Genomic DNA, 13,664 nt, shown 5'->3' with positions numbered 1-13,664 from the left:
ACAGAAAAGCAATAAACATCTTATTATTACACAGAAAGTAGCTCATGCTGCTTTTTCCACCTTTCGCGATGACTAATGTGTATTTACTGACAGGCTGTACAGTCGTAGGAGTGGTGCAAGAGCAGCTCCATCTTGTATTTGTTAATAGAGCAAAGATCACTACAAACCTAAAACTAAAGCCATATGTGTTTGTTGGATTATTATTTACACTACTTATTATAGGCCTGATGAATTCTTGCTTCTGGTCATGCTGTTGCTGTGTGAATGTGTGTGTGTGTATAGATGTATGTCCAGCCACTGTAATATTACCTTTTCCTGAGCTTTTGCCCAGGCAGCCACTGGATCAGATTCAAAACCTTTCTGGACCAGCATGCGGATCAGTTCACGCTTGGATTTGTTCTCTGTTAGAAAAAAAAAAAAAAGGACATTAGAAAAGAAAAAATAGTCAACTGCTCACTGTTACATGAGAATCAAATTAGGGTGGTTCCTAACAACTATTCCCCCTGTTGATTAAACATAAATTTAAATACATATTAGTCAACTAGCCAAAAAAGTAGGAAAACACCCACTGGTTTGTTGAGTGTGACTAATGATAGCAGTGCTAGAACCTGCAGCAGGTTAATGTCTACATGACTGTGCTGAGCGTGATTAGGCATTGCTCTCGTCAAGTGGTTATATACCCGTTTATTCTGACATAGTCGACATACAAGCTTATTTTCATTTCCTAGATCAAAATACTGCCAAACATCTTAAGGCTCGCTTATGCTATACATTGGATACATGCACAGACAATGATCAAGTGTTCTGTCCATGCTCAGGATTCATTTCATCCATATTTCTATACGTTTTCCGAAAGTTTATGGATACAGATGAAACTGGGAGGCGCTACCAGTAACTGTGGGGGCAGTGTAGCAGTGTAGGATATGGTTCAAGCAAAACACAACCACAGGATGTAACAAAGACGATTTAAAAATCCAAAAGTATTGGAAATGATTTTCATCATCAATTAGAATCCTCTGTCCACATGTCATGGTGCTTTTAATGGCAGTACATTAGCGGTGTAAATTAATAAAATATTAATGATTAGTTTGACTGACTTACAAAGGTAGCAACATTTAGTCAGCTTCAAAACTAATCATGCACATCCCTAAATCAGTTTCTTAAAAAAATAAGGGATATTTAGCATTCTTTCTTACCGATTGTGATTTTTCCTTCAATCTTCTCCAGTACAAAGCGGGCCTGGTTGGACAGTTTGGAGGCCTCAGCTCCCAGGCTGCCGATTAACCAGTCCTTCCTCAGTTTGTAGTAGTGCAGGCGGAGCTCGTAGAACTCCCTGAGGATGTCCTGAACTGAGTCGTACCTCTTCAGACAACCCATGTGGTCAAACAGCACCTGAGGATCACATGGTTTGAAAAGCAGTTACTGACACTGACAACAAAGAAACTGTAGTAACATGGACAAACCAGGGAGGCCAAACCATCCATATTTCAAACCAGAAGACAGAAATCACTTTTGGTTGAACGGAGATGAGTTTACCATGGAGTTGCAGGTGAGGCTGGACTGTAGCTTGAAGACTTTGTGAAGACCCGCTGCCTCAGCCTGAGCCAGTTTCTCCTCAGACATGCGAACCACAAACTTGACCGTGGTGTCTGTGTGGTATTCCTTATAGTCATTGATGAGAGCTGGTGTTTTGTCACTGCCCTGCAGCATGGGCTCCAGCACTGACTCTTTATAGGCCTGCAAACAGGAGGGGAGAGACAGAATAATAAGAGTGTGTATGTATTACACACACAGATTTCCCACACATTTTTACTGTATGCTAAAATATGATGAAACATTCCAGGTCTTTATTTGGACACCATGAAATAAATCAAATGTAAGCTATCCTAGAGAGAAGAGGCTGAGTTATACCTGTGTCCATGTCCTAACAGGAAGCTCTGTGATCTCGATGGTGTTTCTGTCGATGACCAACACCTCTCCACTGACCAGGTACTGGTTCTGACCCAGTTCATGGATCACCCCTTTGAAGTTCTTGTAACTGGGGAGCTGTGTGAGGACAAAAGACACATTCATCATTCCTCATTTTTAATCTTGACAAATGTATCAACTTTTTGATGTAAAAACTCAAAGTCTGTCGCCTGCATCCACACTATAAGCAACAATCCACAGAGGTCCACGTCCAATCAGGGAAACACAGCTGATCTGTGTGCTGCCAACATGCGAATATCAGCCAAGAAAATGTGGTCATGGCTGCCAAAAGTTCTCCTTTGTTTTGGTTCCACAGTGCAATTTGATTTCAGGCAAAAGCAAAGTTGGGCAAAACTACAATCAGACTCCTAATTCAACTACACACATGGTGTAGAGAATGTATCACTTGCCGCGCCGAATGATCGAAATCAGAGGTCACGTCATTATCACTTCTGTTGGCTGGTTTGACAACACTGGAGGTTGTTGCATTGCAACACTGAATCTTTTGCCTTTTAAACATGATCCAGTGTTACTTTCACTGACAAGTATTTTTTGTCTTTTCTAGTTTTCAACTACACTTTTTCACAGACATAAACAAAACAAAAACTTAAAAAAAAGTAATTTGTGATGACAAAAGCCATAATGAAATCAATCAATACTTTTGTCAGAAAATAAAAACAAAATCTCCCTAATTAGTGGAAACGTCAAATAGCATGCACTTATTCTTACAAGCTAAAATAAGCTACTGCTGTCCTGTCCTGATTAAAGAAGTGAACACGATGGAGCTGTGAAAACAAAAAAAATGGACTGATGCCAAAAAAAAGTGTCAAGTTTCACAGTGCTCACATTGAAACAAATGTGTTACAAAAAGAAAAAGGTACGTTTGAAGAAACGTATAATTAATGTTAGGCATAACATGTATGTAATTAGTTATATGTCAGTATTGATAGACAGTAACTGATACATATTGTCATATGGTACATTCTCTGGAAACTCAGAGGTTGTCTGTAGATAACGTTACACATGGACTATTTAGGGTAGAATTCCTGACAAATGTCACAACATCAATAACAATAAGTTTGAAATTACCAAAAAAGATTTAGAATTGAAGATTTCTGTAAAAAAAAAATGCAGTCAGATCTAATAAAATAATGTAATGAGGCTGACATGTTTTATTTTTTAACTGACCTATTTTAACAGGTGCTACACTATATTTGGTAATCCCTCACATTAACACCAGAACATATCATATCTTGTCAGTGGCAGGGAATCATAGTTGATGGACTACCTCACCATTGGTGGAACAAGAGTTGAAGTAGGAAGATATGCTAGTTTACAAATTGTTATGTATATGTGGATGGATTATCAATTCTCACTGTATTGTTGTGTTGCCCACATTCACATAGAATTGTTCTATTTATAAAATAAGAAGGGAAATATAAGGAATCTTACATGTTAATAAAAGTTATGATTAAAGGTTTGGGTGGCACACAGAAGATTTTCAGATTTCAAACTGGGCCACCACATTATTAAATTGGGAATGGCTGCTCTAACATAATAAAAATAAAAGCTACCTCAGCATAAAGTGTAAATAAATAACACAGCCCAGAAATCAGACATCATCAAGTTGTTTGAAGTGTGAACAACAGAAGACCACTGCTCTGAGTCTCAGTCTGTTTACCATTGGCAGGGGGTCCTGGTGGTTGAGCATGCGGTTGATGTTGTTGACGATCTCTCGGGGGTCGTAGTTGGGGATCTTACACGCCCAGCCTGTCCCGATGCCCTCTGCGCCGTTCACCAGCACCATTGGAATGATGGGAATGTACCACTCAGGTTCCACCTTCTGGTTGTCATCATACAGGAACTTGAGCAGATTGGAATCCACAGCTGGGAACAACAGCTTGGCAAGAGGACTGTGGGGAACGAGACCAGCGTAATCAGTCTTGATCTATACTTTAGAGTTTGAGATTAGGAACTGATTATGAGTCATAAAAAATGCCATTATGGCCATGGTTGCTTTACCTGAGCATGGTGAAGATGTAACGAGGGCTGGCAGCATCTTTGCCTCCGTTGATGCGAGTACCAAACTGACCCAGAGGCTGCAGGATGTTCACGTTGTTGCTGCCCACAAAGTTCTGGGCCAAGTTCACAATGGTCATCATGAGAGCTTGCTGCAGGGACAAATGGGGAAACGGGTGGTCAACAGTAGTGACCAAAACAGAGAATCACTGCAATAATTCAATATACCAGCTCATTTAATCAGTATATAAAGTAAAAAAAAAAAAAGGTTCAGTCATTTGTTCTGACTGCCAGAATCATCACTGCAAAAACCTTTCTCCTACTAAAAAGCCCTATTAGAGAGAAATGAAATATTCTTAAATATAATCAAACTGTCTTGTTTTAAGCAAAGAAATCTACCAATAGGGTAAGCTGATTCTGCTTGGCTAGGATTCTTAAAATTAGCTTACAAATCTAGCCACTTGCAGATCGTATTGGTCCTTAAAACTAGAAAAAAAAATAATAATTCACTTATTTAACAAATATTTACTTAAAATGAGAGATTTAGTCTCTTCATTGAACTGACTTTTTGAACGAAAGAATTTCTATCTTATCTAAGATTTACAGTTGGCTAAAAAAAAAAAGCTTCTAATAAGACAGATTGTCTTGCAACAAAATGCATTTCTTGATTGACCTTATTTTAAGAATCTATACCTTAAACTGAGATTATAACGATGCCAACCATTGCTATAGCTTGTTATGGGTTAAATATAGCTCTATATTTGCTGTAATAAAATTGCTTGACAACATTATTTTTCTTTTTAGCCAAAATATGACTTATTTCCAAGAAAAAAATAAATACACTAAACTATCACTAGATATTATTTTGAAATGTAAATGCCTTAACAACCTCTTATACAGCTAACAGTGTTTTCAGTATGTCTATCACAAAGCAAACATTACAGAGAAAGAAAAACTAAAGCAAACCTTTAACTCCTTTAATCCATTAATTTACACTGGAATACTCTACAGAAATCTCAAGCCGGCCTACTAAATGCTCATCTTCCCCATCATAAACTGTGTCAGATGTCTGGCAGACCGTGAGTTGACTGACCTCTCCATGATGGTAGGCAGACATCTCTGCCACTGAACCAGCCAGCTGTGCCACCTTCACTTCTCGCTTGTCGTTCCTCTTCATGCAGGTAAACAACACCTTCCTTTGGCCTGGCTTTAGACCTGGAAACAACACACACATACACAACATTTATTCTTTAGTCAGATCAGATTGTGATGGAATGACTTCTTGTGTTGGTGGTATTGAGTCTTTCACTGTGGCTTAATTGGACGGAAAATTCACAGGGAGACAGTGAGAATACAAACCATCGACCAGGGATGGAATGGATCTCTCGTTGTCAGAGTTGGAGAACAGGATCAGCTCTTTGTTGATGAAGTCGTTGTAGGAGAGGTGCCTGGCCTGAGTTCCATACAGGTATTGCTGAAAAAGTCCAATTAAGATAAAAATATAAACACAGTATAATGTTCCATCAGTCATTTTTGAATAGTTTTAGCACAGGAATAGGCGCTCTCACAGAAAGTTTTACCAACTGTCAGGCAACTCAATATATTATTTGTAGTTTTGCTGACAGTAGGTAAATCCTGTTTCCGGGACATTTCCAATTTGAGCAGAGCCACAGACCTCAGGCAGGCCGTGCATCCTCCTCTGGCGTCTGTCCTCCATGAAGTTAGTCAGCCACTCCTTCCTGTCATCTGTCTTCTTCTTACTGAAGGCCTGCAGCAAAACAACCGTAACACTGCAGCTCAGCCTCCATTTACTTAACACTTATTGTCTATTTTGGTTTGGACTATAAGGTATCAAAACACAGATTATCAAGTACCAACCACTTTCTCATATTCATACACTACTGCACTCATTTTTCCTTAATTTGACATGTTCCCCTTTAAATAATAATTTTGTTCATTTTAATATTTGTTTATTTTACTAAAGCATTTTTCTTGCTAGATACTGGAATTTCAATATTTGATACCTTTTTCGATATCACAGGGAAAAGTTGTCTGAAAATTGTGGGCATAAATTATATTTTTATTAAAAGATAAATATAACAAGTCTAAAACATGACAATAGATAGAGTGAACGAGACGAGTGATGAGAGGGAAATAGTGGAACGTGAGTCAGTGAGAGGTGGTGGGACTAGACAACACTAGTTCTTGTATAGACGCATGTGCTTAGACAATATTTAACATCTGAGAACTGTTTCTGTTAAACGAAAAGTGAACTTTTGTCGACAAAGGTATCCAAAAAACACTTTTGTTTAGCAGCCAAATCAAAGGTTTAATATTGACACAATTATTGAAAAAGCATAACCAGGCCTACACATACAGAATGTATCCCATACTGATTTGAAACATTATAGGTGACTTGCCTCTTTGCCAATATAAGGCCAGAAAAACAGAACCCTCTATAAAGTGTAAAGAATATTCCTGTCTCAGATCTCAGCTGTAAGAAGCTAAACACGTCAGAGAGGAGCTGTGTTGCTGCTGTTTGACTGTGTGTTATAGTAGAAGGTATTTTTCACACTTCTGCTCCCCTACAGACCAACATGAAATTGTAGCACCAAACTCACCAGAGTGATGGCAGCGTCGTCCTCTGCTCCGCTGTATTTGAATGTGATGCGATGCTTCTCCATGTCTGCAAAGTATTCCTTCGCCTCTTTGCTTGTACTTGTACCCAAACCTGAATTGGAAATTTTATCAATCATGCAACAACAGAATGAACCTCTGAAAGTGTATAAAAATTAACATTTTCAAAGTTTATATTGCTATGTTCAAATACAAGAGCAGCAAACCTTTGTAGTACTTTATATGCCAGGTTTTATAGTTCTCTGTCTGTTTCTTCCACTCATCGAACTCTGGAATGCTGTAGAAGGCCAGCTCCTGCTTGTTCTTGGTCGCCTGCACACAACAAATTAACATGAGGAGGGTCCAGTTTTACTGTAGGCTTGCACTAAGGTTTAGTCCATTGAATTAACTTAGAACAATGTCTATTGCACTTAATAATCGGTGTCATATTCAGGAGTTTTAAAAGCATATTTTTGCAGCTTTGTGCTGCTTGTTATCAGGTGCACTGATAATGTGTACTCATAGTATTTATGTGAGTGTGTGTCTGTCTCTTACTTTGACAATGGGTGTGATGAACTCTTCCAGGAATGTATGTTTCAGTAGGGACGGCCAGTTGTGGTGGAAGAAATTGATGAGCAGACCTTTGATGTGGGAACCATCTTGATCCTGAGACAAGACGAGAAAGGTTAGAGCTGCTGGTTGAACTGCTGTTAGTTATACTGAAGCTGCGTGAGCGTTCGGACGGCAGGTCACCTGATCGGTCATGATCATGATCTTGCCATAGCGGAGGCTCCTTAGTGACTCTGCGTCATCGTAGCTCTTTTTGTACTGGAGGCCGACAATTTTGATGATGTTGTTGATTTCAGCATTTTCCATGATCTGTGGACAAAAAAGTTATGTCAGACAGCAAGTAATGAAACTCAATTAAGCAATAATTTCAGATTGATTTAATCACTTTATTATGTGAAAGGGAAGCAGATTATTCCCACTGAGAATAAACCCCAACCTAGGCAGATTTTGGCTGCTTTCAGAAAACAATGCTGGCTCATAAAAACAGTGGGCAGATGCCTTCAGTGCAGGAGCAGAGACAAACTGAACTGTCCACCACCACCTCAGCAGGAAATGACACAGAGGTGAAGTAAACATGCAGCTGGAAAGTAAGCAGCAACATTTATGCAACTAAAAAAGAGCCATTTTTTAGAGGTTAGAACACCAAATATGTGGCACACATTTGACTATATTGGTTAAAAATTAATAATGACAAATTTTGTCATTTTTGTTCGTATCTAACAACACATTAGCCATGTTTCCATCCAAATGTGGTACAAATTTTAACTGAATTTCAAGTAAATCAGCCAAAAAAAATGCTAATTAATGTTTCCATTTGCTGCGGTTATGCAGTTATTAGGAGTTGGTTCATTGAGATATGCCAAGATGGCACCAATTCTCCAGTCAGAATGTTGCAGAAGAAGCAGATGCAACAAGATGATGTAACTATAAGACAGCCAGTCCAATCTTAAAGGGTGAAAAACAATGTAGAAAACAGGATGGAAATCAGACATTTGTTTCATGTATTAATATGAGGAAGATCATCAGATCATCTGTGGAGCCATCATGGATGTATTATAGAGACACAGAAGCAATCAGGAGACTGTTGGAGCAGAAACAGCTGATCAGTCTATGAGTTAAAGGTTTGTTACATCAGAAAGTACGCAGAAACTCCTATTTAAGAGCATTCATGTTTTGTAGAAAAAGGCAAAGACCACCTCAAGTGAATGTAAAGAAGTTTTTACAAAATTGAGGATCCATCACCCATTTCTAATGTGATACTTCACTATGTGCATAAAAATACCATGATGGAAACAAGGCCATTGATATCAAGGACCCAGGAAGGAGCAGGGCCAGGCTTCCCCTTCAGACCACCTTCAGCCCATCCTCAAATACTTTCCATCTTCTTTCCTGCACTGTGTTACATCAGATCCTGTTTTGCAACAATAAAGTTCTTTGAAAGTCTACAAGATGGAAATTCTGCTTTGTACTTTGCACTCTTAAACTTGCAATAAATATTTAACAATGTTTTGATCTAGCGAGTGTGTGAGTCATGGAAGGTGCACAACTTCATCCAAGCTTTCATGACACCAACTTTAAATTAATTTAATGCTGCATGTTTGGGCTTGGGAAAATGGAACATTCCTTTATAATCCTTGCCCAAAACACAAACATGCAACCATTAGCTGTGTTTCCATCAAAATCTATTGCAAATATTAGCAAAGTTTCAAGTTACAGTCGACAAAGGAAAATGTAAGTAAATGCTTGTTTCCAACTACTACCAGTACGTGATTAATTGCAGGGCTGCAACTAACAATTATTTTCATAGTCAATTAATCAGTAGATTATTTTCTCAAATAATTCTTGTTTGTTTTAAAATATCAGAGAATGGTGAAAAATGTCAATGAGTGTTTCCCAAAGCCTAAGCTGACTTCCGCAAATGTCTTATTTTACTCACAACCCATAAATATTCAGTTTACCGTCAGAGAGGAGTAAAGAAAACAGAAAAGATTCACATTTAAGAAGCTGGAATCAGAGAATTCTGACTTTTTTACTCAATTACTCAAATTGATAAATCAAATATCAAAATATTTGGCAATTAATCTTTGCAGCTCTAATTATTAGTAGTTGGTTTAGTGAGACAGGCAGAAGCTAACGCCAGTTCTGTAGTCAGAAAACCATTATACTATTGCAGGAGAACAAAAAGATGATATAATTCAACGAGTGCCAGTTGAAGCTCAAACTGAAAAAAAACAGGATGGAAAATGGACATTTCTGTTTGTTTGTATTTATGTGAGGAAGATGCTATCAGATCATCTGTGTGGAGGGATAATGGATGTATTATAAAGCCATGGGAGCCATGAGGAGACTGATGGAGCAGAAACAGCTTATCAGTTAAATGTTCACTATGATAGACATTCTGAAAAAGTGTTTCCATTATTATATTATAGCTTTGTGAAGTGACTGGGTAAATAATGTGTGAACACAAACTGTGAAAAGAGACTGTGATATGTGTTGAACTCTATAAACTACCTCTTCCTTTCATGAAAGTTGACCTACTGAAGTGCCAGTTGTCAGAAGTGGGTGAGTGGGTCTGAGCTTTAAGTCTAACATGAATCACCTTTGCAGCTAAATTTAGTCACCACCGTCTTACAGCTGCTTCTACACATGCTCGTGATTTTATTCTGTCCACAATCCACAGGTTACATAGTCATTACTACAGTTTCTAATACATTTCTGTGGGAGAAATGTGACAGTGATCCAGTCTCATACCTGCTTGTGCGTAGCCTCTCGCACGTTGAGGATCTTTCCCCTCAGTGGGAAAACCCCGTAGCGATCACGACCGATGACTCCCAGTCCAGAGACAGCCAGAGACTTGGCTGAGTCTCCCTCAGTAAGGATCAGTGTGCATTCAGAGGAGTGTTTCCCACCTAGGACATGAATATATCAACATGGATGAATAATTTAATCACTGTGTATCATTGTATACTTTTCTGGGTGATTGTGATTAACAATTACAGCAAATTCTCAGATAAAAGTGTCACATAACAGGCCTTTTTCACAGCTGATGTTTGAAACTGTCATAGTAGGAAAAGCACAATTGTTTCTAACAACATAAACAGAAATGTCCTGAGCCAATCCTAAAGATCAAGTACTGTAAATGCTGTCCTTTCTTTACTATATTTTGCCTACCTCAGCCTCCTCATGCTTTAATGCTGCCCTCCTTTACAACAGCCCACAGTGTGAGCATTTCACTGCATATTTGAGTGACAACTAGAGTGTGTGGATGTGAAAAATTGTTTAGGTGCACCAGTAAAGTCTGAATTCTGACTGATAAATGATAAAATCTCTGGTTCCACTCAGTTCAGACTAACGCTCTTTCTCTGGAGCACTGTACAAAACTTTCAGGTAGCAGCTTCTCATTTTCAGCCATCACTGCTAATACTGTAAATAACTCAATGACAGAATCACATATGGCTTCCTGCAATTTGAAAATTGCAGGAGGTGCAACATTTGTTCAAGGTAAAATAAAAAAAATTAAATACTGAATGTCGAGGGGCAGAGATGTCCTGTCCTACGACATCAGATTCTATTGATTTAAATTTTTTCTTTATGCAGGAATCTGGACCAAATGAAGATGCTATTTTAACATGTTTTTCAATAAGGTTTATAAAAATTATAGTAACCCCTAATATCACAAATCATATTGAAATTGCAATATCAGTCAAACTAATCATGATTTGATTTTTTTTAATTGTTCAGCCCTATTAGAAAACATGGAAGATCAGAAAAAGAGGCAGAGTTGAGTTAATCAAGTCTCTGACCACTATTAGATATATTGCATAGTCTACCCCCAAAAGTGTTAACTAAGCCTATTTCAGATATATCATAATTAAACAATACTGCTAATGTGCATATAATGCACTCCTGAAACTTGTAATCCCTTTGAGCAACACTTTATAGCCAATAATAACATGTCTATAAACTTCTCTCATTACTCAACAGTAACATTTATAAGTTAGTTTAAGAAGTAACAGCCACAGCTCTGGTGTCAGCTGTGGACGTTCAGGATAACACATTCTTCTGCACATTAATAAATAATCACAGCGTTAACACACCAGCATCGTTGGCGTCGTCTAGCTTGGGGATGCCTTTGATCTTGCTGTGCTTCACAGATGAGCACTTCTTATTCAGCTGCGTCTGAGCTTTGAACTTCACCCAGTTGAGGATACTCTCAACGATGCCACAGTTGGTTGCCTGTGGGGTGACAAAAGAGACAAAATCGTTTCATGACAGATGCCCCGCTACTTTACACAAGAAAACTAAAGAAGTTGAAAGTGAACAGGAAGTGTCCTTACAGCCCTGATGAACTTCTCCGACAGAAGGCACTTAGACCCAAAGCTCTTGGTCTGGAGTGTCATGTTCTCCTTGGTCTGGGAGTCAAAGGAGGGGTTCTCGATCAGTGCGTTGACAAACACCCAGATGTGGTTCTTCACCTGGAACGCAAATTGGAGGAAAATCAATCAGTTTTCAATACACGGCTGTAATGCAACTTCCACAATACTGCATTAAATCTTTGGTAAGCCCACCTGAAAGGGTTTCACTGACACTCCTGCCTTGTTCTTCTTTTTCACTACTTCAATAAGTTTGGCCACTATCTGGTCCACCACATAGTCAATGTGTCTGCCACCCTGAAACACAAATAACTTCAGTGTTAGAAAAGTGGTAAACACAAGTAAATATGGAAGCGTCAAAATGTGTTTTGACCAGTTTTCACTGTCGATAGATTGACTGACTGATACCTTGGTGGTGGCGATGCTATTCACAAAGCTGATTTGTTGAAATCCCTTCTCGCTCATGGTGAGGCAGACCTCCCACCGCTCATTCACAGTTTCATTCACCACCTTCAGTGCCACACCCGTTTCGTCCAGTTTGTCCTTCACATACAGATCCACGTAGCTTTTGAAGCCATTCACCTTTAGAGACAGAAGGACAGATACAAGTTAGGTTCTGTAAATATTATTCACCATTTCAAATGATGAAAAGGTTGTGGACCACAGCACCAGTGTTAGACATTACTGTAGATGATACTATTTATGCAGAAGAACAGTCCATTAAGAACTTCCATTATATGAGTGCAACTGCTGAATACATCTGTTACTCTTATAGATGGAGAGACTGAAACACCAATGAAACATTAAGCCAAAAGAATCGAGTGTTATCTTCTACCATTTGCACAATCATTTGTTCAGTCCCTCCAGGAAGTAGCAATGTTGCGAACACAACAGTTCATGCAAATTCAACCAATCCCTGTGAATTCTGCATGTACCAATCACTACAACTTTTCTGCAAATTTGACCAATAATCGTAGCTTCTCAGGAGTTCCACCATTTACAGTTGTCCTACATAGGAACGTCGTACATGTATGACTTTTTTTAAGAACACAAACTTTGTCATTGTTTTTGACATTTAATCAATGCTCTGTGCACTTTTATATTATATAATTTTGTTCTTGCTGCTTTGACTGAGTTTGCGCTCCAACTATATTTTGCTTCATTGAGTAATTCCTCCCAGGTGCACTTCTTCATTTACAAATAAAGCATATTTTGTTAGAATTTTGGTAATGCTGAGCCTATTAAGGTTGTACTCTTCCTGAAACAAGTTGACTCAACTTCTTTTTGTAATTTTTGCTTCCTCACAGAATTTCATTGCGAAAAACACCTATGGTCTCTGAATGAACTCGTCTGTACCATTTTCAAACTTAGTACAGTATTTAGTTTTCTCATCTACCCTTGTGTTGCATTATATTTTGTTTGCACTGCACTTTCAGCCTTTGAGGCTGAACTTCATGATTATTATAAATTAGAAAATTATACTATTGTAACATGATCAGTTTTATATCAACATTTAAATGCTGTGCAGCTTTTCCATGGTATGTCTATTCATTCTGTTTAAACCCAGTGTTTCTGCACAGTTGCAAATAAAGATTTGGCTGCACTAATATTATTAGCATTACTATTTGTAGAACTGTCCAGTGTTGCCTGCACAGGATTGTTTCCAACTCATGCAATCCAAACATTTCCAATAACTCCAGAGCTAAGTTAAATCAATCAGTCAAAACTCCCAGCATGTTTTTAGGGAAATATTGTACTTCAATACATATTTGTTGGTCTTTTGCCTTTCCAAAACATCATTTTCACTGCAGTGACTTGCTGCACACAAAGAGAGGCACACACCTTAATGACTGTGAGTACAGGCAGGGCTGATAAGGTTTTTAATGTGAACACAGAGGTGTCTTTCATTGCTTAACAACAAATAAAAAATGGCAATGTAGAACCAACTGGAATTAACTAGCTAGTGGGAAGAGTATTGTGTTAAAACAGAGAAACTCAGAACAACAAAGTTGTGAATATTGTGACTCTGTTTCTGTGATTAGAGCTGCACAAATAAAATCTCTGTAATATTTCTGGGCATGGACTATAATACAATGGCTGATACCTCAAAATCACGTT

The 13,664-nt window shown here is 38.3% G+C and overlaps 1 protein-coding gene across 2 annotated transcripts in view; it reads right to left on the bottom strand.

Moving 5' to 3' along the window:
* top2b (DNA topoisomerase II beta) overlaps positions 1-13,664 on the bottom strand; it is a 40,030-nt gene that overhangs the window by 13,124 nt on the left and 13,242 nt on the right. For both annotated transcript variants that reach the window (XM_084738352.1, XM_084738353.1), the window contains 18 exons: positions 11,955-12,128; positions 11,742-11,843; positions 11,511-11,648; positions 11,271-11,409; positions 9,925-10,082; positions 7,357-7,482; positions 7,159-7,269; positions 6,831-6,936; positions 6,609-6,718; positions 5,663-5,755; positions 5,347-5,461; positions 5,081-5,202; positions 3,991-4,139; positions 3,650-3,881; positions 1,912-2,046; positions 1,537-1,737; positions 1,197-1,392; positions 310-401 (listed from right to left, as the gene is read on the bottom strand). In XM_084738352.1, the coding sequence (XP_084594478.1) occupies positions 310-401; positions 1,197-1,392; positions 1,537-1,737; positions 1,912-2,046; positions 3,650-3,881; positions 3,991-4,139; positions 5,081-5,202; positions 5,347-5,461; positions 5,663-5,755; positions 6,609-6,718; positions 6,831-6,936; positions 7,159-7,269; positions 7,357-7,482; positions 9,925-10,082; positions 11,271-11,409; positions 11,511-11,648; positions 11,742-11,843; positions 11,955-12,128 (2,499 nt within the window). The remainder of the gene's footprint in view (positions 1-309; positions 402-1,196; positions 1,393-1,536; positions 1,738-1,911; positions 2,047-3,649; positions 3,882-3,990; positions 4,140-5,080; positions 5,203-5,346; positions 5,462-5,662; positions 5,756-6,608; positions 6,719-6,830; positions 6,937-7,158; positions 7,270-7,356; positions 7,483-9,924; positions 10,083-11,270; positions 11,410-11,510; positions 11,649-11,741; positions 11,844-11,954; positions 12,129-13,664) is intronic.

Source organism: Lutjanus erythropterus, chromosome 16, assembly GCF_056507025.1.
Source record: "Lutjanus erythropterus isolate fLutEry1 chromosome 16, fLutEry1.hap2, whole genome shotgun sequence".
In the NCBI taxonomy this organism is placed as follows: Eukaryota; Metazoa; Chordata; class Actinopteri; order Lutjaniformes; family Lutjanidae; genus Lutjanus; species Lutjanus erythropterus.
The sequence above is the reverse complement of the archived record's forward strand: the minus strand, read 5'-3'. Positions and strand labels throughout refer to the sequence as shown.